Source organism: Monodelphis domestica, chromosome 7 (genome assembly GCF_027887165.1).
Source record: "Monodelphis domestica isolate mMonDom1 chromosome 7, mMonDom1.pri, whole genome shotgun sequence".
In the NCBI taxonomy this organism is placed as follows: domain Eukaryota; kingdom Metazoa; phylum Chordata; class Mammalia; order Didelphimorphia; family Didelphidae; genus Monodelphis; species Monodelphis domestica.
The window spans coordinates 230,786,562-230,813,765 of NC_077233.1; the positions used below are offsets into that span (position 1 = coordinate 230,786,562).

General features: G+C 39.0%; 1 protein-coding gene across 3 annotated transcripts in view; it reads left to right on the plus strand.

Annotated features, from left to right (window-relative positions):
- DNAH3 (dynein axonemal heavy chain 3) overlaps positions 1 to 27,204 on the plus strand; it is a 246,850-nt gene that overhangs the window by 201,755 nt on the left and 17,891 nt on the right. For all 3 annotated transcript variants that reach the window (XR_469849.3, XM_007498217.3, XM_007498219.2), the window contains 6 exons: positions 1,930 to 2,128; positions 3,181 to 5,322; positions 6,215 to 6,440; positions 21,223 to 21,467; positions 23,963 to 24,079; positions 26,226 to 26,380. Coding sequence is in view for 2 of the 3 variants with exons in the window: in XM_007498217.3 (XP_007498279.2) it covers positions 1,930 to 2,128; positions 3,181 to 5,322; positions 6,215 to 6,440; positions 21,223 to 21,467; positions 23,963 to 24,079; positions 26,226 to 26,380 (3,084 nt within the window). In the remaining variant the exon portion in view is untranslated. The remainder of the gene's footprint in view (positions 1 to 1,929; positions 2,129 to 3,180; positions 5,323 to 6,214; positions 6,441 to 21,222; positions 21,468 to 23,962; positions 24,080 to 26,225; positions 26,381 to 27,204) is intronic.

The following is a 27,204-nucleotide window of genomic DNA, read 5'->3' on the forward strand; positions in this document are numbered from 1 at the left end:
TCAAACCATATAAATTTAACACATACTTTTTCCAAGATGGTGTTTTCTGATAAACTGTTTTTCTTACTAATTTTTATTCTTTAAGAGATGGCTCTCAGAAGGCAGGGCCTGGGAGGGCTAAAATGGAAAATATGTAAAAACAAAAAGGGATCAATAAAAGGTATTAAAAAAAACAAAGTGAGCCTACACTGAGAATGGGACTGTCTCCAGTTCTTTCCCTTTTAGAAAAGGATAATCTATCCATTGGCTACTAGTAACTTCATATTTCCAGAGGGAAATGGTACAGTCAGGGTTTGGTGTGGTCATGGGATAACTTAAGGCCACTGGAAATCCAAAAGCTTTGTTGTAGCTGACAGCTTTGACCTTCTCTTTTACCAAACCCTTTGCCAGAACTGCCCATAGATATGATTTATCTGCCTCCTCCTGCTACTTTCATTCAAGAGGACATGCTGAAGAGTATAAAAATAGACAAGGAAGGCAGAAAAAGAAGAGTAAAAAACTTGCATCATCTATCCACAGAATGATTGTCCCCAGAAGTAGCTGCATGGGCTCCTGTTGGGAGCCATCAGGCCACGACGCCTTGGCAAAATCACGTGTCACGTGTTGTAGCTAAGGAGGTCACAGAGTGGCCCTTGGCTAGATGTGATTGCTCACTCAATTCCCTTTGAATAACCTCTCTCATTAATATACCTCACCTATGGAATTGACATAACTAGTCTCAGAAGGAATAATGCAAGAGCAAACTACCCATACCCTAATTCTCTAAAATGTCACCAAAAGATCAGACCCTCAAACCAAATCCCAAAAGACTATAATAGGTTAACTTTTACTTAGGTACATAATTCCCAGCAAAACAGTAGCTACAAGCCAAGCCCAGAACTTTCCCACTCACAGAAACTTATTCTCATCAAGCCAGCACACAAATCAGTCATAAAGGCCCATGCAAAATGTGCAGGTACACCAAACTTCATCATGCCTCAGTGACTTGATTCTTCCCTTTAAGAAACTCCCTAGTAAACTCTGAAAAATGATCAGTCTAATATTAAATCTAAATTGTGTTCCCAGCACCTCTTAACCCTCAATGGTATGATTGTTGAATTGTCTTTAAGAACTTCTGATTGATTACTTCTAAGAAGTAAATTTCCTTGATTTTTTGTGAGTAATGAGAAAATTAAGCCACCTGTGACAAAATCATTTATCTCATGTGAAACCTTTATGTTGTCAAGAATCTGTAATCACAATATAAGAATATTGAATGTTAATCAAGTGATTTATCAAAAGTTAATGTTTCACTTTTCCAATTATCTCTATTTAGACATGTGTGTTAGGTAATGTATCTGTGTGCCAAGAAAATGGGTATAAAAATAAACATCAAGCCTGGGGATGGCGGAGCAGTATCAGATGCAAAGCATGCCCATGGCTGTAAATATACAGCTGTTTTCCATTTGTTATTTTCTTGACTGATCGTTTGCCACCTGTTGGGAACCCCTGGAGTCTCGAGTGAGGCTGGACCTTGCCTGTGGCAGGCTCCTTTCCATGAAATTCATTGATAGAATAGGCACTAGATGGCCTGTACTGTGGCAGGAGTTGGAGAAGATCTCTGGCTGTTTTTTATCATGTATCCCTGAATAATAATCCTTTCCACCCCAATATTCCTATTGAAAGATCCTCTAAACCTCAGGGGTTATTAACCTGGATTTTGTGAACTTTATTTAAAAATTTTTTAACAACTATTTAAATATATTTGGTTCCCTTTTTAGCCGTAATTTATTTTATATATTTAAAAACATGATTCTGAGGAAAGATCCACAGGCTCCTTTGAATTGCCAAAAGGGTACATGACAAAAAGTTAAGAACTCTTTACTCTGAGGATGCTACAGTTTGTCATCACCCTTGTGGGGCTAACCATTTCTACCCCTCTGCCTACAGGAAGAGTGTGAGGGTGACCTGGCGGAGGCCATGCCAGCACTGGAGGCTGCCCTTTCTGCATTGGATACCCTAAATGCCTCAGATATCACCATGGTTAAGTCAATGCAGAACCCTCCTGGACCTGTCAAACTTGTCATGGAGAGTATTTGTGTCATGAAAGGGCTGAAACCAGAGCGGAAGCCTGACCCAAGTGGTAGTGGTAAGTTTCTTATTCTTCCTTCCCAGACCTCCAAAACTCCCTGTACATTCTGAACCTGTGTGGCATAAACAAGCAGGAACCAAATCATCTCCAGGGGAGTATTTTTTTTAAAAGCACATAAACTGAGTAAGAAACTAAGGACTTAATTGAGTAGAAATAGAATGGCTGATCTTGAAGTCAGTCCTTTTTAGTCACTCAGTCAATTAACTGATCAGAAAACATTCATTTTTTGAGTAAAATTTTCTCAAGAGAGATAGAGCTTCTTGACTTTGAGGAATTTAAAATGAAAACAGGGAGGCTAAGTGCAGGCAGAAATAGTACTGTACATAGACAACAGAACAAATATAAAGATTAAAAAGTATGTGAGAGGACAGAGAAAGATGGGCCACATCTGAATAGTCCTGGAAGTATAGAAGCAGTGAGACATTTATTTTAATTCTATTTAAAAACTAAATTAACTTTAAATCCTCATTTTAAGACTAGTTTCTTGGACTTGAGTAACTATCTTAGAGACAGAAGAGACAATGAGTTTCTCCAAAGCTAACTCTTTTATATGAAATCTTTGAAAACTAGCATTCTGGAATCAAAAATCTACACCCCAACCCATTCCCTTGCTACCTCCACAGCAAGGGAATGGGTTGGGGTGTAGATTTTGTGGGGTGTAGCTCCACAGGAAATCTCAAAAATTCCTTTTATTTATAGAATATCTAAGATTTTGATGTGTCGTTTTGTAATCTCTATTCAAACCCCTTTGAAACTTCTTCAACTTAATGCAGACTCATTAATGTGACAAATTTCTTTTGGATGCAACAACTTTCAATGATCATTTGCCATGTTGCTGTTGCAATCTATATCCGGGAAGATATTTTCCTCTCCAGCAAAATTGTGGTATATTGAAATAATATGACTCCACATAGTAAAATGTTTTAAACTTTTTGTTTTAAGCTAAACTTAAAAAATATTTACAACACTAGGAATTAAACTGGCTCCTAACTTTTCATTGCCATCGAATTACAGAATAGGACTTAATAAATACTTCTTGTCCTAAATAGGTAAAATGATAGAAGACTACTGGGGGACATCTAGGAAGGTTCTTGGGGACCTGAAATTCTTGGATAGTTTGAAGGCCTATGATAAAGATAATATCCCTGCCATGGTTATGAAGAGGATCCGAGAAAGATTTATTGACCACCCAGACTTCCAGCCATCAGTCATTAAGAATGTGTCATCAGCTTGTGAGGGTTTGTGTAAGTGGGTGAGGGCTATGGAAGTATATGATCGAGTGGCCAAAGTGGTGGCCCCTAAGAGGGAAAGATTGAAAGAGGCAGAAGGGAAGCTAGAAGAACAAATGTCAAATTTGAATCAAAAACGGGCAGAACTGAAGCTAGTGGAAGATCGTCTCCAAGCCCTGAATGATGAATTTGAAGCCATGAACTTAAAGAAAAAGGCTTTAGAAGATAATATTGAACTCTGCTCCCAGAAGTTAATCCGAGCAGAGAAGCTTATAAGTGGCCTTGGAGGAGAGAAAGACCGATGGACAGAAGCTGCCCGGCTATTGGGGATTCGTTATATCAATCTTACAGGGGATGTGCTGCTGTCCTCAGGCACTGTGGCTTATCTGGGGGCTTTTACAGTAGATTATCGCACTGAATGTCAAAATCAATGGCTAATCTCTTGCAAGGAGAAAGAGATCCCTGGCTCTGATCACTTTAGTCTTAGTAACACCTTAGGAGATCCTGTGAAAATCCGAGCCTGGCAGATTGCTGGACTGCCTATAGACTCTTTTTCCATTGACAATGGCATCATTGTATCTAATTCAAGACGATGGGCTTTAATGATTGACCCACAGGGGCAGGCCAACAAGTGGGTCAAAAATATGGAGAAATCCAATAAACTTTCTGTAATCAAGCTTTCTGATAGCAACTACGTGAGGGTTCTGGAAAACGCTATTCAGTTTGGCACTCCAGTCTTATTAGAAAACATCCGAGAGGAACTGGATGCTTTCATTGAGCCCATCTTACTCAAGTCAACATTCAAGCAGCAAGGAGTAGAGTACATGAGATTAGGTGAAAATATTATTGAATACTCAAAAGATTTTAAACTTTACATCACAACCCGTTTGAGAAATCCCCATTATCTCCCTGAAATAGCTGTGAAAGTCTGTCTCCTCAACTTTATGATCACTCCTCTGGGTCTCCAAGATCAACTTCTTGGTATTGTTGCTGCCAAAGAAAAGCCAGAGCTAGAAGAAAAAAAGAACCAGTTGATTGTTGAAAGCGCTGACAATAAGAAGCAGCTAAAGGAGATAGAAGATAAGATCTTAGAGGTCCTCTCCAAGTCTGAAGGCAACATTTTAGAAGATGAAACTGCCATCAAAATTCTATCTTCTTCTAAAGTGCTGTCTGAGGAAATCTCTGAGAAGCAGAAAATTGCCTCAGTAACAGAAACACAGATTGATGAGACAAGGATGGGCTACAAGCCAGTGGCTGTTCATTCTGCCACTGTCTTCTTTTGTATTTCTGACTTGGCTAACATTGAGCCCATGTACCAGTATTCACTGACATGGTTCATTAACTTGTATGTACAGTCCCTGGCCAATAGCGAGAAGAGTGATATTTTGGAACATCGTATAGAAAACATCATCGACCACTTTACAGTGAGCATTTACAACAATGTCTGTCGTTCCCTATTTGAGAAGGACAAACTGCTCTTCTCTCTCCTCCTGACTGTTGGCATCATGAAAGGGAAAGATGAAATTGATGATGAAGTCTGGCGCTTTCTTCTGACAGGAGGGGTAGCTCTTGATAACCCCTATCCCAATCCAGCTCCTGAATGGTTGTCAGAAAAGTCATGGGCTGAGATTGTCCGTGCAACCCTGCTGCCTAATCTGGAAGGTCTGAAAGATGATGTGGAAAACCATATTTCAGAGTGGAAGACTATCTATGATTCTGCCACGCCCCATGATGAACAATTCCCTAGGATATGGGGAAAACTTTATGGATTAGACCGTTTGGTGGTTCTCCGATGTCTTCGACCTGACAAGATTGTTCCAGCTGCCCAGGATTTCATTGTTTTTAACATGGGGAAGATATACATTGAGCCACCTACATTTGACCTTCAGGGATCCTACAGTGATTCTCATAGCTGTGCACCATTGATTTTTGTGTTGTCTCCAGGTGCTGACCCAATGGCAGGTGAGGAAGTCAACATGAAGTGGTAAAAACTTTTTGTGCTCAAATTAATTTTAAAAAAGCTAATTCCTTTGTACATGCCATTAAAAGGGGGCTCCAGATAGTTATATTTATATATATACTATATATGTATATTATATATAAAGGGAATTTTCTTTCTATATCTCTAAGTGGGATACTTAAGAAATTCAGGAGGAAAAGCAAGGGATGATAAAGAGAATTAGTTAAGGGACAGAGTACTAAATGTAATACCCACACATTATATTCACAGAAGCAGGGTTGAATTACTACCATTATATGCACGCTCTACTGGGCACTCAGGAGAGGAAAAGTCAAAATGTGAATGATTTTTTTTTTTACATGGGAGAAGGAGTAATAGTGACTCTAGCATTAAACATAGGGCCCCTAACATGATGCAAACAGTTTAGCTGAATGCTTATTGATTACTTTTGAATTCTAGATACTATATCAATAGGGGGAACTGTTGGCTTTAGCCCTTAAGATTATTATACCAAGGGTAGCTTCCCTGGGAGGTTTAGGTAAAACTAATATCGGAATAGTCTCCCACATGGCAGAGAAACTCATAAAGGAATTACTCATCTTCTGAAGAGCTTTTTATTTTGCTGACACTATAGGGAGACTTTAAAAAAAAAACTTTTCACAAGAGCTTGAATTTTAACGTATGTCATTGCTTTTGTGTAATTAGAATTTTGCTCCCCCAAACTCTCTCTCCCAGCATCCCATTTACATATCTGGTTGTTGTTAATAAACTTTATAGAATATAATGCTTGGAGTTATTGGATATTAATTTAAATCTTACATTTCCATGGGATCATTGTCAACTTGTCAGACTCATCCTGGTTTCTTCTAAAAGCTCCACTGGCTCTGCTCACAGGTTTGCTCAAGTTTGCAGATGATCTTGGCATGGGAGGTAACAGCATTCAAACAATCTCCCTTGGTCAGGGCCAGGGCCCCATTGCCGCCAATATGATCAACACAGCCATCGCAGAGGGAACATGGGTAGTCTTACAGAACTGCCATCTAGCCACCAGCTGGATGCCTACTCTGGAGAAGATATGTGAGGAAGTGATTGTTCCTGAGAATACCAATCCAGCCTTTCGGTAAGAGGCTACCCTGATAGCTCCTTGCTCTTTGTTTCTCTATTTAATCCTTATTTGCTCAGGTCCCTTTTTTTTGAAATGCTTTTTTTTTTGAAAAGTATGGTTAAAATGAAACAAAATAAAATACATTTACTCATCTAAATAATCCAAAAAGGCAGTTATTACTATCTTTGCTTGCCCAGTCTCTACATGATAGAATAAAAGAATCTTAGAGTCAAGAACTAGAAGAGACCTATGTTTTATCTTTTGTGAGGAAGTAGCACAGTGGCTAGTGTTAGACTTGGAGTCAGGAAAAACAGAATTCAAATCATAGCTCAGTTATTTTGGTAACTTCATGACCCTGGTGAGGCTCACTTAACCTTCATCTGACTCAGTTTCCTAATTGGAAAAATAGAGATAATAGCTGCTACCTATCTCTCAGGGTAGTTGTGAGAAACAAATGAGATTATATATAGAAAGAAAACCTCAAAGCTTATATAATTTCTGCCTATTATTATTAGAGGACTACTAATCTGGTGGCATACAACATTTTAAAGTATACAAATCCATTTTTAGTGTCAAAAATTTTCACAGATCTCTATGATGGTAGTATCATCATCCAGTAATCAAGAAAATACGTAGTGACAAGCTTTTATGAGTAAAATTGTCACTTTTACATGAACTTATATATTATTTATCATAATAATACATAAGGATATATGAGAAATAAGCACACACACATATATGTAAGTGATATCATTTGTTCAGGCTTTAGAAAGTATGCTTACTGTTAATTATTCTGTCCTAGTCCTATGCCTCATTGCATCCTGAACCATAATCCTGAGTTCTCGAAGGCTATACCATTGGAGGGTGGGCTCTTACAAATTATGGAAGATTGGAAAGGCTTTGAGTACAACCTTAAAAATAAAACTATGTGGGTTTTCCAAGAACAAGCCTAGCTAAAGGCAGAGAAGTACATGAACAAGTAGGCCAGCCATTTAGTGGTGAATTCTTTAGCCATAAAAACTCATGATATGAGACAAAGCCTTTGCCATAAGTGTTCTCGCTTCACTTCTTGCCTCTCCCACCCCAAAACCCCCAAAACAGTCTAAGGCTCCAGAGATGGAAACTATTTTTCATTTTTAAAAACTTAAATTAAATTTAACTTATTTTTGGTTACAATACTCATTTTATTTCCCTCCCTCCCCTCCATCACCCTTCCTACAGCAGATGCGCAATTTCAATGGGTACTACTTGTGTCCTTGATCAGAACCTATTTCCATGTTGTTGTTTGTACTAGGATGTTCATTTGGAGTCTACATCCCCAACCAAATACCTTCGACCCATGTATTCAAGCAGTTGTTTTTCCTTGGTGTTTTTACTACCACAGTGTTTCCTTTGAATGTGGATAGTGGTTTTTCTTGTAGATTCCTCCTAATTGTTCAGGATCAATGCATTGCCACTAATGGAGAAGTCCATTACATTCAATTGTACCACAGTGTTTCAGTCTCTGTGTACAGTGTTTTCCTGCTTCTGCTCCTCTCATTCTGAATCAATTACTGGAGGTTGGTCCAGGCCCCATGGAATTCCTCCACTTTATTATTCCTTTGAGCACAATAGTATTCCATCATCAACATATACCGCAATTTGTTCAGCCATTCCCCAAATGAAGGGCATTGCCTCATTTTCCAATTTTTTGCCACCACAAAGAGTGCAGCTATGAATATTTTTGTACAAGTCTTTTTCCTTATTATCTCTTTGGGGTACAAACCCAGCAGTGCTATGGCTGGATCAAAGGGCAGACAGTCTTTTATCACCCTTTGGGCATAGTTCCAAATTGCCCTCCAGAATGGTTGGATCAATTCACAACTCCATCAGCAATGCATTAATATCTCAACTTTGCCACATCCCCTCCAGCATTCATTACTTTCCTTTACTGTCATGTTAGCCAATCTGCTAGATGTGAGGTAATACCTCAGAGTTGTTTTGATTTGCATCTCTCTGATTATGAGATTTAGAACACTTTTTCATGTGCTTATTAATAGTTTTGATTTCTTTAACTGAAAATTGCCTATTCATGTCCCTTGTCCATTTATCAATTGGAGAATGGCTTGATTTTTTTTTTTGACAATTGATTTAGCTCTTTGTAAATTTGAGTAATTAGACCTTTGTCAGAGGTTTTTTTTTTTTTAATGAAAATTGTTTCCCAATTTGTTGCTTCCCTTCTCATTTTGGTTACATTGGTTTTGTTTGTACAAAAACTTTTTAATTTGATGTAATCAAAATAGTTTATTTTACATTTTGTGACTCTTTCTATGTCTTGCTTGGTTTTAAAGTCTTTCCCTTCCTACAGGTCTGACATGCATACTATTCTGTGTTCACCTAATTTACTTATAGTTTCCTTCTTTATATTCAAGTCATTCACCCATTCTGAGTTTATCTTGGTGTAGGGTGTTGTAAAGATTAAAACTTAGGGAAACTGAGGCAGGTAGAAATTAGTTTCTCTCTGCAAGGAGTATCATATATTAGATGTTTATTAAAGGTTGAGAATTTAAGAATATACAAGTAAGAAAAGGACATGCTAGGTGGGCCATGAGGCCCACCCAACTTTCACTCACATCATGAGACTCTGTTTGCCAGCAGAGACAGGAAGTAAAGAGCCCCAAAAGTCTTTACAATCAAGTTAAATACCTTCTCGATCTCGGCCCACGTGAGAATTCAAAGCATTCTGGGGAAGTGGAGCAAGGGCTTCTGGGGATTGAAGTCCAGAGTTCAAATCCATTTTTACAGTGTGAGGTGTTGATCCAAACCTAATCTCTCCCACACTGTCTTCCAGTTTTCCCAGCAGTATTTGTCAAATAGTGTTTTTTTGTCCCAGCAGCTGGGATCTTTGGGTTTGTCATATACTGTCTTGCTGAGGTCACTTACCCCAAAGTCTATTCCACTGATCCTCCTTTCTGTCTCTTAGCCAGTACCAAATTGTTTTGATGACCACTGCTTCATAATAGAGTTTGAGATCTGGGACTGCAAGGCTATGTTCCTTTGTATTTTTTTTTCATTATTTCCCTGGATATCCTTGATCCAACTTTGTTCTTCCAAATGAACTTTGTTATGGTTTTTCTAATGGGACATTCAATGGGTATAACACTAAATAGATAAATAAGTTTGGGTAGGGTGGTCATTTTTATTATATTGGCTCATCCTACCCATGAGCAGTTAATGTTTTTCCAATTGCTCAAGTCTAGTATTAGTTCTGTGGAGAGAGTTTTGTAGTTGTTTTCATATACTTACTGTGTTTGTCTTAGAAGATATATCCCTAAGTATTTTATTTTGTCTAAGGTGATTTTGAATGGAATTTCTCTTTCTAATTCTTGCTGCTGAGCTGTTTTGGAAATATATAGAAATGCTGATGACTTATGCAGGTTTATTTTGTATCCTGCAACTTTGCTAAAGTTGTTGATTATTTCAAGCTTTTTGGTTGATTCTCTAGGATTCTTTAAGTAGACCATCATATCATCCACAAAGAGCAATAACTCGGTCTCCTCCTTGCCTATTTTGATGCCTTCAATTGCTTTTTCTCCTCTAATTGCTATTGCTAGTGTTTCTAGACAATGTTAAACAATAGAGGTGATAATGGGCATCCTTGTTTCACTCCTGATGTTATTGGGAATGCATCTAGTTTATCCCCATTGCAGATGATGTTAGCTGCTGGTTTTAGATATATACTGTTTATTATTTTTAGGAACGACCCTTCTATTCCTATGCTTTCTGGTGTTTTTAATAGGAATGGGTGTTGTATTTAATGAAAGGTTTTTTCTGCATCTATTGAGATAATCATGTGATTTTTGTTGGTTTGCTTGTTGATATGGTCAATTATATGGATGGTTTTCCTAATATTGAACAAGCCTTGCATTCCTGGTATATATCCTACTTGATCATAGTGAATGACCCTCCTGATCACTTGCTGGAGTCTTTTTGCTACTATCCTATTTAAGATTTTTGCATCTATATTCATTAGGGAGTCTGGTCTCTAGTTTTCTTTCTCCATTTTTGCCCTGCCTGGCTTTGGAATCAGTACCATGTTTGAGTCATAAAAGGAATTTGGTAGAACTATCCCTTTGCTTATTATGTCAAAGAGTTTGTGTAGTATTGGGATTAGCTTTTCTTTGAATGTTTGAAAAAATTCACTTATGAATCCATCAGGCCCTGGGGATTTTTCCTTAGGGAGTTCTTTGATGGCCTCTTGGGTTTCTTTTTCTGATATGAGATTATTTAAGCATTCTATTTCTTCTTCTGTTAGTCTAGGTAATTTATATTTTTGTAAATATTCATCCATATCACCTAGATTGGTATATTTATTGCCATATAATTGGGCAAAGTCATTTTTAATGATTGCCTTAATTTCCTCTTATTTGGAGGTGAGGTCCCCCTTTTCATCTTTGATGCTGTTAATTTGCTTTTCTTCTTTCCTTTTTTAAATTAGATTGACCAGTACTTTGTCTATTTTGTTTGTTTTCTCAAAGTACCAGCTTCTAGTCTTATTTATTAGTTCAATAGTTCTATCACTTCCAGTTTTATTAATTTCTCCCTTAGTTTTTAGGATCTCTAGTTTGGTTTTCTTCTGGGGGGTTTTAATTTGTTCGCTTTCAGGTTTTTTTATTTGCATTTCCATTTCATTGATCTCTACCCTCCCTAATTTGTTAATATATGCACTAAGGGATATGAATTTTCCTCTGAGTACTGCTTTGGCTGCATCCCATAAGGTTAGAAAGGATGTCTCACCATTGTCATTTTCCTCAATGAAATTATTAATTGTTTCTATGATTTGTTCTCTAACCAATTTTGGAGTATCATATTATTTAATTTCCAATTAATTTTTGATTTGACTCTCCATGTACCCTTACCGATAATTATTTTTATTGCCTTATGATCTTAAAAGGCTGCATTTATTATTTCTGCTTTTCTGCATTTGTGTACCATGTTTCTGTCACCTAGTGTATGGTCAATCTTCGTGAATGTGCCATGTGGTGCTGAAAAGATGTATTCCTTTTTGTCCCTATTTATTTTCCTCCATATGCCTATTAACTCTAATTTTTCGAAGATTTCATTCACATCTTTTACCTCTTTCTTATTTATTTTTCATTTGATTTATCTAAATTTGAAAATGATTGGTTTAGGTCTCCCACTAATATGGTTTTACTGTCTATTTCCTCCTTCAATTCTCCTACTTTCTCCATTATTTGGGTGCTATACCATTTGGCGCATACATGTTGATTAGTGATATTTCCTCATTGTCTATACTCCCTTTTAACAGAATATATTTATCTTCCCTATCCCTTTTAACCAGGTCTATTTTTGCTTTGCCAGATATTGTGATTGCAACTCCTGCCTTCTTTCTATCAGTTGAGGCCCAAAAGGTCTTACTCCATCCTTTAATCCTGACATTGTGTGTATCTATCTGCCTCATTGTGTTTCTTGAAGACAACATATGGTAGGGTTTGGGATTCTAATCCATTCTGCTATTCATCTATGTTTTATGGGTGAGTTCATCCCATTAACGTTCAAAGTTATGATTGTCACTTGTGGATTCCTATGGATTCCCTGGCATTTTGATATCCTCCCCTAATTCTGACCTTTATTCTTTAGCTTTTAAACCAGTGATTTACTTTATATCAGTCCCACTAGTCCCCTCCCTTGATATGTTTCCCTTTCTAGCCCCTCCCTTTTTGTTACCTTCCCTTCCCCCTCTCCTTCCCTCCCTTTTTATACTCTCCCCTCCCCCTCCTTAATTTCCCCTTCTCTCTTACCCTGTTGGATGAGATAGAATTCAAGATCCCAATGGATTTAGTTGTTGTTCCCTCTCAGAGTTGATTTCATTGAGAGTAAGGTTTAAGTAATACCAATTCACACTCTCTTCCTATCCTTCTTATAGAAGAATTCTTACCCTCCCCTTCACATGTGTATCTTTGTGTGATGATTATTCTATTTAGTTTTTTTCTCTTTCTTGAAATAAATTTTAGTACCATCAATGATACCTCCATCCCTTTTTCTCCCCCCCCCTTTCTCCATATCGTCTTGATGCCCCAAACTTTCCCTATGCGTGATTCTTCTTACTACTCTAATGATGCATACAATTTTTGAGAGTTACACATTACATTTTGCCCACATATTAATATATATATAATTTCATATAAATGTAGTCCTTATAGAAGAGAGTGAATAAAAGAAAAAGATAATATTTTTCTCCTTTTCCCTTTCCTTCATATTTACCTTTTCATGTTTCTCTTGCTCTTTGTGTTTGGATGTCAAACTTTCCACAGAACTCTGGTCTTTTCTTTATAAATACTTGGAAATCTTCTATTTTATTGAATGTCCATACTTTCCCCTGGAAGTATATAGTCAGTTTTGATGGATAGCTGATTCTTGGTTGAAGACCCAGCTCTCTTGCCTTTTTGAATATCATGTTCCATGCCTTACAGTTATTCAGTGTGGAAATTGCAAGGTCTTATGTGACCCTGATTGGTATTCCTTTATATCTAAATTGTCTTTTTCTGGCTTCTTGTAAGATTTTTTCTTTTGCTTGGAAGCTTTGGAATTTGGCAATTACATTCCTAGGAGTTGTCTTTTGGGGATTTAGTGTAGAGGGTGTTCTGTGAACTCTTTCAATGCTTATATTTCCCCCTTGTTCTAGAATCTCCAGGCAGTTTTCTTGGATGATATCTTATATTATGATATCAAGATTATTGTTTATTTCTGACTTTTCTGGTAGACCAATGATTTTCAGATTGTCTCTCCTTCCTCTGTTTTCCAGGTCTGTAACCTTGTCATCAGGATATTTTATGTTTTCTTCTAATTTATTAATTTTTTGACTTTTCTTTATTCTTGTTGTTTTGCAAGATCATTGGTTTCCAGTTGCTCAATTCTGGTCCTTAAGGCTTGATTTTCTGCTTTGATCTTTTGGCATGCAGCTGTAATTTTTTGTTCTCTAATATAATTTGTTGGTTTTATTTTTGAACCATTTCCCACTTCTGTTTCCAGAGGGCTTCCATCTTTCTGATGATAAGCTCCATTTGAGACTCTTCCAGGGCTTGAGGACAATTTTCATTTTTTTTTTCAGTTTTGCCTTTGTTTGAGTTTCATCCAGCATTTGATCTGTAGCCTGTGTTTTTTCTCCATAAATTTTTTTGAGGGTGATATCTTTCTTCTTTGATTTCTTAGAGGGATTTTGAGGCTCCTGTGCAGTGTTAGTCATTTTTTCCCTGGATGTTTTCAGTTCCCTCTTTAGTCAGAAATCAGAGTCTGCTGAGCAGGTTTTTTTGTGTATGGAGTTAATGAGCAGGGTCTCTAATTTCCTCAGTCTTTTGTGGCTTTTCTCGGTACCTTCCTCCAGGGGGTGCTCAGTGTCTTCGCTTTCTTGCCCACCTGGTTTTCCGGTTTAGCTACTTTCAGGGATGGGTCCCCAGCAGAGCTGGTCAATTCCCTAGGACCCCTCAAAAACTGCTCCCTGTTCTGTTCGTACTGGCTCCAGTGGGTGCTCTGGCTCCGGGCACCTGAAGACTGCAGTCTCTCATGTCTTGAGCTTTTTTGCCTAGCTGCCTTCAGGGGGGGAGTCCCCCTGCTGTCCTAGTCAGCTCCCAAGGGCACAAAGGTGTCCTCTCCTTGTTCGTCTTGGTGTGTGCTGGCCCTGGCTCTGGCCCTATAGGTGGGGGTGGGGCAGGTTGGATCCGCTTGTGTTTGCATTTGGGTGGAAGCCCTTTCCCCCTCTTCTAGGCTGGTAAAACCTCGATCCCACGCACCTTCACTGCTGGTCCCCACTCTGCAGCTCCTCCACTCCTCTGGTAGAGATTCTTAAGGTTTTTTGGGGTGATCCTTGTTGGTGTATATCAGTGTGCGTCGGGGAGAGTGAGTAAGCCACATTTAACTGGCTGTCATGCTTACCCAGAAGTATCATTGTCATTTTCTTCAATGAAATTATTAATTGTTCCTATGATTTGTTCTTTGACTAACTGGTTTTGCTATTCATTTGTGTTTTTAGAATCCAAAACCCTACCCAATGCTGTCTACAAGAAAAACTTACGAGGAAGGTAGATACACATAGGATGAAAGTAAGAGGATAGAACCAAATCTATTGGGCATCAATTGATAAAAAGAAGGAAGGAGTTGCAGTCATGATATCTGACAAAGCCAAAGTAAAAACAAATCTAGTTAAAAGAGATAGGGAAAGTAATTACATCCTGATAAAAGGCAGTATAGACAACGAGGAAATATCAGTACTCAACAAGTATGCACCAAATGGCATAGCATCCAAATTTCTAAAGGAGAAACTAGTGGAGCTCAAGGATGAAATAGATAGAAAAACTATACTAGTGGAAGACCTAAGCCTTCCTCTATCAGAACTAGAAAAATCAAACCAAAAAATAAACAAGAAAGAAGTAAGAGAAGTGAATGAAATTTTAGAAAAATTAGAATTAGTAGATATGTGAAGAAAAGTAAATAGGGACAAAAAGGAATACACCTTCTTTTCAGAAGCACATGGTACATTCACAAAAATTGACCATGTATTATGGCATAAAAACATTGTAAACAAGTGCAAAGGAGCAGAAATAATAAATGCAACCTTCTCAGATCACAATGCAATGAAAATAATAATTAGTAAGGGTACATGGTGTAAAGAATAAATTTAGAGTTGTGACAAAATGTAAATTTAATTTGGTCGCCAAGGAAAATCCCAAATAATAAAATATCCAAGTCAGCTGGAAATTTTACTCCCTTTCCAACCACCTCCCTTCTTATCCCCCCCATTATTTTCTTTGCAGTATTTTTAAAACTACCCCCACCCTCTCCCTCCCTTATATTGCTTCCCACCCCACCAGTCCATTTGTTGCCCTTCTACTCACCTATAGGGTGCAAATCTATTCTCTGCCCCAATGGATTGGATTGTTCTTCCCTCTTTGGGTCAATTTCAGTGCACCTAAGAGTTGAGTATTTCCTATATCCAACCTCTTTACCCTTCCAGTGTATTGATGTTCTTCCCCCCTCCCGCCTTGAACTTCTTTTAGTATCAACCTCTTTTTTAAGCTCTAGTTGTATATATATAGTGGTAGTCTCTCGGTGACCGAGAATGACTATTGTCTCTGTGCATCATCAATTATCATCTATTGATGTACCCTCATGTGGCTTTGAAGTCCAAAGGCTGAGGCACAAAGTTTGTGGCATATGGGACATGGGACTCCAGTTGTTACGGGAGATGAGGTTGTGGCCTGGTGTTTATGTGCAGCGGCAAGACGTCAACGTCGCTCATCTTCAAAGGTGGTGGCAGCATGGTTAATGTGGGTACGCCAGCTCCTTCTGACAGAGGCAGCAAGTTCTAGTTGCTTTGGTGTAATGTCAGCCCACTTCAAGTTTGACTTTAGCTGATCCTTGAATCTTTTCTTTGGTCGACCTTGTTTCCTGAGTCCAGCTGACAGTTCACCATAGAATACCTGTCTTGATATTCCCTGTGGGTCCATGCGGATGATGTGTCTAGACCATCGTAGCTGGGTTTTGAGGACCATTACTTCAATGCTGGTGGAGCTGGCTCTGTCGAGGACTTCCTGATTGGTAATTCAGTCCTGCCATCGGATCCTCATGATTGACCGGAGGGAGTGTTAGTGGAATTGCTCCAACTGCTTCATGTGCTTCCGGTACAGTGTCCATGTCTCGCAATTGTACAGGAGCGAGCTGAGGATCACTGCGTTATACACTTTGAGCTTCATCGCAGTGCTTACACTGCTGTGTTGAAGGACTTTGCAGCACAGCCGCCCAAGTGCCTGGCTGGCCTTTTGGATCCTGGCATTGATCTCATGGTCTAGGGACCCATCATTGGTGATGGTGCTGCCCAGGTACTTGAAAGTGTTGATGTTAGAAAGTTGCATGCCATTGACTGTAATGCATGGCTGGTTAGTTGGCCTCCCTGGTGCAGGTTAGAATAGCACCTCTGTTTTGCTGAGGCTGATAGTCAGGCCAAACAGTTTTGTTGTGGTGGAGAACCTGTCCACAATGGTTTGAAGATAATTTTCTTGGTGGGCCATGAGAGCACAGTCATCTGTGAATAGAGCTTCCAGGCTGAGTCTCTCTGTTGTCTTTGTTTTTGCAGTCAGGCGGCGAAGGTCGAATAGTCAGCCATCCAGCCAATATTTGATGTAGACGCCCAGGTCTAGATCCATCACAGCATGTCATAATACTTGGGTGAAAAATAGGTTGAATAGTACCGGAGCGAGGACACAGCCTTGTTTCATGCCATTGGAGATGTTGAAGTGATCTGAAGTCTCTCCACCAGATAGGACTTCCCCTGTCATGTCGACATGAAAGAGCTGGATCAGTTTGATGAATTTTGCTGGGCAAGCGAGCTTGCTGAGGATCACCCATAATGCGTCCCTGTTCACTGTGTCGAACGCCTTTGTCAGGTTTATGAAGACAATGTAGAGACTTAGGTTCTGCTCAAGTCATTTTTCCTGCATTTGCCTCACCATGAAGACCATGTTGATGGTGCTACGATCTGGTCGGAAGCCACACTGTGATTCAGGCAGGTTCTGCTCTGAAACAGATGATAGGAGTCTGTTGAGTATAACACGGCCGAGGATCTTTCCAGCAGTGGAGAGTAGTGAGATGCCTCTGTAGTTGTCACAGGTTGCTTGTGAGCCTTTGTTCTTGTATAGGGCTATGATGGAGGCATTTCTGAGTTCTGGGGGCATGTCTTCCTCTTCCCATATTCTGGTCAGCACTATGTGGAATGCCTGGAGCGCCTTTCCATTTAAGGCCTTGTACACCTCGGTTGGGATCCAGTCTTTACCGGGTGCCTTGCCTGCACTCATTTGTTTAATGGCTTTTTGGACTTCCTCTTTTGAAGGAGGGACATCAAGTTGTTCAATGGTGCGGTTTTGGGGGATCTAGTCAAGGGCGCTTTGGTCGACTAAAGAGGGTCGGTTGAAAAGCTGACTGAAGTGTTCTTTCCACCTGTTGCTGATGCCTTTTTTATCTTTTATGAGAGTGTCACTGTCAGAGGATAGCAAGGGAGTGGTGTTGGGTTTTAATGGCCATTTAATGTTTAATGACAGTCTTGAGGGCACTGAAAAATTGTTTGTAGTTTTTCATATCAGCAAAACGCTGGATTTCTTCTGCCTTTTTTTCCCCACCATTGGTCTTGCATCTTCCTGATCTCATGCTGCGCCGTGGCTTAGAGAGACTTGAATCTGTCCTTTTTAGGAGCAGAGTTTGGGCTATTTTGTCACTCCATAAAGGCTTTGTTCTTTTTGCTCAATAGGTCTTCATACATATATGTGTGTGTGTATACCTATTTATGTCTTGTTATTTCATCCTATACAGTTTCATCTTATACATCCTATATACATCCTATACATACGATAACAGTCACTGTTCCCTCTCAGTGTAATTCTTCTAGCTGCCCAGGTGATAATAACAATTTTTAAGAGTTACCAATGACCTCTTTTCTTATAGGGATACATATCATTGTAACTTATTGAGTCTCTTTAAAAAATTTTTTTATTTTGTTTTGTTTTTCTTTTTTCCCTCTTTTTTAATTACCTTTTGATGATTCTCTTGAGTTCTGTGCTTGGGCATCAAATATTCTGTTCAGGTCTGGTCTTTTTTTTACAAATTCTTGGAATTCTTCTATTTTGTTGAATGACCATACTTTCCCCTGTAAGAATATAGTCAGTTTTGCTGGGTAGTTGATTCTTGGTTGTAGACCTAGTTCCCTTGCTTCCTGGAATCATATTCCATGCCTTTCGGTCCTTCAGTGTGGATGCAGCCAGATCTTGTGTTTTCCTCACTGTGGTCCCATGGTATCTGAATGACTTCTTCTTGGCAGCTATTAATATTTTTTCTTTGGTCTGATAGTTCTTAAATTTGGCTATAACATTCCTGGGTGTTGTCAGTTGGGGATTAAGTACTGGAGGTGATCTGTGGATTCTTTCAATCTCCACTTTTCCCTCCTGTTCTAGAATATTGGGGCAGTTTTCTTGGATAATTTCCTATAGTATTATGTCTAGGCTTTTTGTTTTGTCATGGTCTTCTGGTAGACCAATGATTCTTAAAGTGTCTCTCCTCGAAGGATTTTCTAAATATTGTGAATGAGATTTTCATTTTTTCCTCATTTTTTTCTTCATATTTTCCTCAATTTTTTCATTCTTTTGTTTTTTTTTTTTTATACTGTCCTGCTGTCTTGTGAGGTCACTTAATTCTAATTGTTGTATTCTGGTTCTTAAAGACTGGATTTCATCCCTGGCTTTTTGCTCATCCTTCTCCTTCTGGTCTGATTTTCCTTGGAGGTCATGTTTTGTCCTCTTTGCCTCATCTTTCATCTCCCTTGCCTTATTTTCAAGCTGGTTGATTTTGGCTTTCAAGACACTATTTTCTGTTTCCAGATGACTTATCTTAGTTTTTAAATTCTTTTCCCAATTGTCTTCAGCCTCTCTTAATTGGGTTTTGAATTGCATTTTGAGTTCTTCCAAAGCTTGTATCCACTTCCCTGGGATTTCTGATTTATTGTTTGATGATACCTCCTCCTCTGTTCCATTTGCTCTTTGTTGCCTGTATAAAAGCTATCATTTGTAATTTCTTTTTCCTTTTTCTGTTGTTTGCTCATATTTACCCCTTCTTTACTCCCCATGTTTGTCTGTGCTCTTGCTCCTCTCATTTTTTTGGTTTTGGGGTTTTCTGTCAGTCTCCCCTCTTCGAGCTTTGACAGAAGATCTCTCCATGCAATCTGTGTGTGGGGGCTGTTGGAATTTGAGCTTCCCTGTCCTCTGGAGGTCTTTGATTGAATTAAAGTCCAATCTGTGGGGGAGGTATGTTGGAGCTTGTGCTTCCCTGACCTCTGAAGACTTTTGATGGATTAAGTTCAACTGGGTTGGGCTGAATGTGCTCTGAGGTCAAAACCTCCTGGAAGACTGGAGCAATATGGAGGGTCTCTGCCTCTCTGACCAGGCTGTCCGCTCTGTGCTCCCTCTCCAGCTCCTTCCCCCCTGCCTGTGTTTGATGCTCTGAGCCTGGCACACCCCTGCCTGCAAGATACACCCTCCAGACAAGCGCCTTTCCCTGCCCAGAGGTTCCCACTGCCACTGGAGGCCTGGCACTCTTGGTGAGGTGGGGAGTGGTCCTGGGACCTTCCTTCTGCCTTACCCTTAAGCCCAAGTGTTCTTGAATTCTTGCTTTTGGGGGAAGTACCTTTTGGATTGAGTCCAGCAGGAGGGTTCCTTGGCTCTGTCTTGTTGTTAGGTTTGATTTCCAATCCCCTAGGAGCATTCAGTTTGTGATTGGTAAGAAAGGGTTTTCAGAGGTCTGAAGTTTTGCTGCTTCTATGCCATCTTGACTCTACCCCCTGCCCCCGAAACTATTTTTTTAATTGAGCTCAAACTTGAAATACAGATTCCTTCTCTGACATCTCTTTTACGTAGTGGTTCGATCTCTCCTTGAGTTGATCAATGATGGGGAGTTCTGGAGATACCCCTCAAGAAGGGTGAGAGTCTCTTCTTTCCTGAGAGAAGTCATTCTGGTGTGGGATAGTTCTAATTGTTAGAAATAATTTCCTTATGTGGAACATCAAGTTATCTCTGTATCCATCTCAAAAGAAATATGTTCAGAGAAGCCTTAGAAAAAATCTTCCTTTTTCAGGTCTAATTTTGAATGAATTTACATTTGTAGATAAGTCACTTTCCTTCATTTATAAAATGAAGGCATTAGAATAAATAATCTCTCAGGTCTTTAACTTCAAATTATCAGAGGTCTGACTCTAAAGTTTAAAAAAAGCGAGAGAAGTAAATTTAATTCATTTTTGCTCTTTAAGTGCCTCTTGAGATGGGAACTCATTGTTAAATTTACTGTGTGACCCTTGGCAGGGTGACAGGTAGGCCATCAACAGTTTGGCAACAAACATTTATTTTTTTAATTTTTTTATTAAAATCCTTACCTTCCGTCTTGGAGTCAATACTGTGTATTGGCTCCAAGGCAGAAGAGTGGTAAGGGCTAGGCAATGGGGGTCAAGTGACTTGCCCAGGGTCACACAGCTAGGATGTGGCTGAGGCCAGATTTGAACCTAGGACTTCCCGTCTCTAGGCCTGGCTCTCAATCCACTGAGCTACCCAGCTGCCCCCTGCAACAAACATTTATGAGTGCTTAATATGTGCCAAGCACTGTGCTAAGCATGGGAAGACAAACAGGAGCAAAAAGAAACATAATTCCTGCCATCAAAGAGCTTATTTTCTAATGGGGGAAGATAACACAAATAAATAAGTTGAAAAGCAGGGGAGATGGAGGAAATACTCACAACAGAGTTTTGAAATCCAGAAGCAATTCTGGGAGGGGAATTAAGGATGACTGGTAAGGACCTCTAAAATGGAGGCCCCAGGAGGAATTAACCAATAGAAGAAGAGGACTTCAGGGGTGGAGGGATGCTCCAGGGTAAGTCGCTTGATCACTCTTAGTCTGTTTCCTTATCTGTAAAATGCATATAATACTGGCACCTACCTCACAGGATTGCTGTGAAGATCAAAAAAGTAATTAATCTATACAAAAGGCTTTGCCAACCCTACCGTGCCACCTAAACACTAACAATTTTTCTTATTATATTTCAATAAGTACTCAAGACTAGTGAGGCCATAGCTGATTTCTGTCAGTTCTTAGATCTTTCAGAACTAAGAAACGTTTCTGCAGAAGTCTGTGGATTTCTAGGGATGTATTTTTGGGTTTGGGGTGATAAATTGATTTTCAGATAAGCAAATGAATTGTTCTTTTCTCCTTTTAGGCTATGGCTAACTAGTTATCCATCAGAGAAGTTTCCTGTCAGCATCCTCCAGAATGGAATAAAAATGACCAATGAGCCTCCAAAAGGTGTCCGAGCCAACCTCTTGCGATCCTACCTCAATGACCCCATCTCTGATCCCATCTTCTTCAATAGTTGTCGTAAACCTGAGATGTGGCACAAATTATTATTTGGCCTCTGTTTCTTCCATGCCATTGTTCAAGAGAGAAGAAACTTTGGTCCTTTAGGTAAGTTCTGAGAATCCGCACAAATTTTTTTGAAAAAGAGAATCTTTAAAGTATACATATTTAAAAGTTGGAACAACAAGGGATAAATTTAAAAAAAAATGGCATACTCCTGTAAGAACAGTGCCTAGAAGTGCTTAAAACTCTGAATTAGCTAAGGCAAACAATGAATGCTAAAGATCAGAGGAGCACAGGATCTTTTTTTTTCCTTTCTATTTTCAAACCCTTACCTTCTGTCTTAGAATCAATACCAAGTATTAGTTCCAAAGCAAAAAGAGTGATAGGGGGCAGGCAATTGGGGCCAAGTAACTCACCCAGGGTCATACAATTAGTAAGCGTGTAAAGCTAGATTTGAACCCAGGATTTCCCATCTTCAGACCTGGTTGTCTAGCTACTGAGCCACCTAACTGCTCCAAAGGATCTTTTAAAAAACAAAATTTTATTGACTTCTTTTTTATACTACCTAAATTTCCCTTCCTCTTCCCCTCTAGAGATAAATCTCTTTTAATAAATTAGTTTTTATTGATATCTTTTGTTTTCACACACTGAGATTTATTTCATCTCTCCCTACTACCAAGACCACCAGCCTGTATTACATAGGATTTTTAAAGGAAAAATAAAAAGAAGAGAAAATGAACTTCATAAAAGCAATCAATACATTGAAAAAACCTGAAATATGCAGTGTTCTCATAACCATGGAACATCCTTTCCAAAGGAATAGAGGGAAGGATCTTCTCATGTTTCTTCTTTGGGCCAAGTTTACTCTTGGAATTTTTGCAAGATTCATTTTTTATTGTTTTGTGTCTTTGTTCTTCCCATTCATTGTGTATATTGATTTCCTGGGTCAGCATCCTTTACTTTGCATAAATTCAGATGTCTTTTCATACGTCTCTATATTCATTCCATTATATCCACCAACCACAATTTTTTTAGTTATCTTCTAGTTTAACAAAAGCATAGGGCCTTTATGGAAGAGACTTCAGAGGGTATCTAATCCAATTTCTTCACTTTACAGATATAGAAACTGAGGCCTGGAGAGATTACCCAACATAATCCTAAAGTCACATAGGTGGTAATAAATGAGGCTTAAAAATAAACTATGGGGGCTGTTTACTTTTTGGAGTGGAAGGGATGGTGCTATAGATGATAGAGAAAAGACAAAATACTCAACTCTTATTCTGATTCTATGAGTGTTTCAGACTAGGAAGACAGAATGAAAATGATGATTAACTGGAAACTGATAGCAAATAGAAAGAAAGCACCTGGCTGCTCTTAATGAATTATTTGAAGTCCCCAGTCCCCAGTGAACTGATCTGCAAAGTACTATTAGTGGTCCTTTAAAAGTCATTAACATTTTAATTGGAAAAAGTTTAATTGAAAAAACATATTTTAAACATTATAATAAAAGGAAAGATATTATAAGACAGAAGACTAGCAAATGAATGTGATTCCAAAACAGAAGAGGCCACAATTTTTTTCATCTGTATGCCAGTGAGATGGACTTAACTCTTGGCAAAATTCTAGAATATATTAAAAAGAATGGTTTAAGAACATTTTGGAAAGGGACTTGATAGCTACAAGCCAGAATCACTTCATTTTAGTGACATTTAGGAGATGGTGTGTTGGGCTGGGAAGTGGGTAAGGTTTATAAACTACTTCATTAGGGAAATAGGGACCCTGGGACACATTGTGTGAGAGATAAGGGTACCACAAGAAAACTGCTAGTGGATATTCCAAGTGACAACAGGTTTACCATGTGGCAGTTTCTTATATCTCAACAACTAGCTGTAAAGGGCATTGTTTCTCTTCATGCATGGCATCCAATAATCCCAATTACCTAGGGAAGGAGAAAAAGATGGGGAAGAAAGGAGGAAAGTGCTAATCCCCAAAGCAAATAAAGCTGAAGTGGAGTCGGATGGAATATAAATCTCTTAGATCTGTGTAATTTTCCAACCCAAGCAATGGCCTTGTCAGTTTTATAAAGGAAAAAAATCAAAACAAAAAAACAGCCCAGGCTACCAAACAGAGATGGGACAGAGAAAGCAGAAGGGAATGGTGGGTATGCAGACCATCTGCTGCCTACAGCCCTGTCTACCCTGCTGCAGACTGGATCAGACTCAGGACCCAAGAGGCTCCTGGGCTGTCCTAGTTGAGTGATTTTTGGACCAAAAGTGGCTCTGGGAAGAAGAGCCCTCCTTTGGCTTGATTACTTAACTAATATTGGAATTGCTGTAGAAGCGTTCCAACCAAGATAAATAATCTTCACAAATCCCAGGCTGCTGACATCTGTCACACTAGTCAACAGAATGAGGAAATTGACTTAGTACCAGTGTGGCGGAAGGTAGAATGGCTCCCATACTGACTATAAACATCAGCGCAACTGCTCTGACTCACACTTAATTTTTTTTTCCTCTCGAAGAAAGATGCCGTTATATATTATAATGATGCTTCACTCCCCTGAATGCTATCACCCTGAGCTGTATTTGTCTGACTGGCAGGTTGGAATATCCCCTATGAATTCAATGAGTCTGACCTGAGGATCAGCATGAGGCAGATCCAGATGTTCCTGAATGACTATGAGGAAGTGCCATTTGATGCTCTAACCTACCTAACAGGTATTAAAAGTTGAGCTGCTGTGGAGGCCAATATTTCTCTTCCACACCACATCTGCCTATTTCTTTTTCCTTCAACCACCTAAAGAGAGAGCAGGTTTCCTTGCTGCCCAATTAATTAATCAAACCATTTAAAAATATTTACTGTTTGCCTACTATTTGGAAGACTGCTAGGAGCTGAAGGACATGTAGTTAGTAGACATGAAAATCTGGCTAGCAATACAAGGTATTGTGTAAATGCTGGGTGAATGATACTGATAGGACAGCATACCTACTGGATCCTTGAAGGGGCAGGAAACTATTTACTTAAAACAACAGCAACAACAGCTTCAAGAGGTCATTTCAAATTTATCCCTATATGCCTTCCTAACTTTTCACCCTAGAAACTCAGTACTAACTGGAAAGCAGAGCTTCCCCAATAAGAAAAGCATATTCCTATGTCCTCTTCCTAAGCTTCAGACTTCTCTATATTCTATATTTCTAGCTTTAGACTGATTGGTCACCTATCCCTAGATATCCCATCAGCACCTTGAACTCAACTTGTCTTAAACCAGGCTCATCCTCTCTCTCCTGAAATGTATTCCTCTTCCTGATTTCCAGTGTTGCCATGGATACCAGAGCATGCCTTAACCCTGTGGGGCAGCTTTTTAAAAAAAATCAGAAGATCCCACAGTAACTTGGTAGGACCCTATGAATAGTTTTTTCTTGTTGCTCTCAGCTCTCCTCTCTTTCCTGGATCTCCTGCTTCACCTCCATTATATAGCTGAGTTCGGGAGAATTTAAATGACTTGCCCAGGGTACATGGCTAAGTGAGAGTCTGAGAGCTGAACTTAAGTCTCCTATTTAATATAATACTTTGTCTACTTAAGATTTACATTGCATATTATGACTGATTCTACCTTTGCTTCTGCTTTCACCATTCCTGGTCAGCTTCCTTTTATGGATTGTCTTCCCTCACTAGAATGTGAGCTCTTTAAGACAAGGACTATACCATATTCAATATATGTATTTGTATTTTCAGAGCCTAGCACATTGCTTGGTATGTGGTAATTGCTTACTAAATGCTAGTTGACTAAATGTCTGTAGTCATCTGAGAGATGAATGGCAGGAGCTCCTAAGGGCCACCATGAAATATCCCCCTTTATCATTTTTCTACAAGTGAGTAATTAATCATCTAAGAAATGTTATCTGAAGTTTACTAACAAAACCAATTAAAGATATAGAATTTTAAGAATATATGTATATAAATTGCTAGAGACACCCTCCTGCAATCCAGTTTATATGAGTTTGTGGGATGAATTTTTCTTAAGCATGCCTCTGATTATGTCACCTTTTATTCATATACCTTCACTGGTTTCTCTTTGTCAACAGAATAAAGCTCAAGCTTGATATTCAAGGCCCTCCATAAGTCAACATACCATTCTAGCCTTATCTTCCATTACTATTACTCTTTATAGTCTATACTTTGATTAAAATAGACAATTTGCTGTTTTTCAAACTTACCCTTGGTTACCCTACCCTTTTACTTTGGCTTATGCTATATCCTTTACCTTGAATCCCATCCTCCCCTAGTTCCATCTAATTTCTACCCAATCCTCCATGGGCCAACTTAAATGCTATTTTTTCCATGTAGCTTTCCCTGACTCCCCAGCCCCTCCTGCTTTTGATTGATTGATTTCTTTCCTATTTACCTTCTGTCTTAGAATCAAATATTGGTTTCAAGAGAGAAGAGCAGCAAGGGCTAGGCAATTGGAATTAAATAATTTGTCCAGGGTCAAACAACTAGGAATTGTCTGAGGCTAGATTTTAACCCAGGACCTCCCACCTCCAGACCTGGCTTTCTTTTCTCTGAGCCACTTGGCTGCCCCTTCCACAGCTGATTTTTGCTACTAACCCACATAATTTTACTTATTCCTGTCCTAAACATGTGTCAGGTTCTAATTTGTGTTATAATTATTCACCTACTTTGTTAAATCCACTCTATCAGGCTATAAATTGTTTTCAAGAACAGAAAAATTTTATTCATTTTTATATCTACTATAACACCTAACAGTGCCTGAGATGCCCAATAAAACCTTTTGAATAAATAAATGAATTATAATTTAGTCAAAGCCTTCCTTTCTGCCCAGTTTCTGTTGCCTTTCCCCAGGTGAATGTAATTATGGTGGCAGAGTGACTGATGACAAAGATAGACGCCTACTCCTAGCCCTTCTTTCTATATTCTACAATAAGGACATAGAAAAGGACTATTACAGCTTGGCTCCTGGGAATGTCTATTATGTTCCACCAGATGTTTCCTACTTGGTAAGACTTTTGCTCCAAGATGATTTTATCCCACAGTTATCTTCTTAGGTTCTGTACTAAGACAGAGTTCAGTGACTCTCTTTAGCTCTGGTGGATGCAGAGTGATAGGTGTTCTAGATCCTAGAAGGCCTGAGGTAAGGGATAAGGAAGAAAGGAGAAAAACAAATGAAGTGGGAACTGAGAAATTGGAAATGAGGCAGAAGGGAGAGAAGAGAATGTGGTCTAGAGAGCTCCCAACAATTATCTCCGTTCTTCCTCATTGGTACTATTATAGGTAAAAGTTTTAGGGAAGGGTAACAGAAAGGTAACTAACAAAATATATATAAGGGGTTTATTTAATTAAACAAGGATAAGGGAATTGGAAGGGGATTAGGGGAGTATCTCTTACTATTAACCCACCCAAGTATTAAATCTAAATAAACCTTAACTTAACTAACTAAATTGCAAGGGGTTAGTAATGTTCACAGGGCCAGATTCTCACAAATTCCAGAGTCCTTGGTTGAATCAAACAGCAAGATCAAGATGTATGGTCTTCACAAGGTCCAAAAAGGGAGAAGGTTCTCACCATTCATAATTGTACACCAATGTGAAGGGAAACACTTGTTCAACTTTATTTGATACTCCAAAGTCCTTGGCAGCTCCTCAATTGGTTTCTTCAGGGAGACCACCAGGCATACTTTCCAGTCTTCCACCCAGCTTGAGAGAGAGCTTTCAACTGACTTAGAATCCTGACCCAGCCAAGCTCTGTGGAATCTTGATTTTGCACCATCCCAGGCTGCCAACTATGTCCTGCTAGAAATCCTTTCCTACATTCCCCCCTTTGC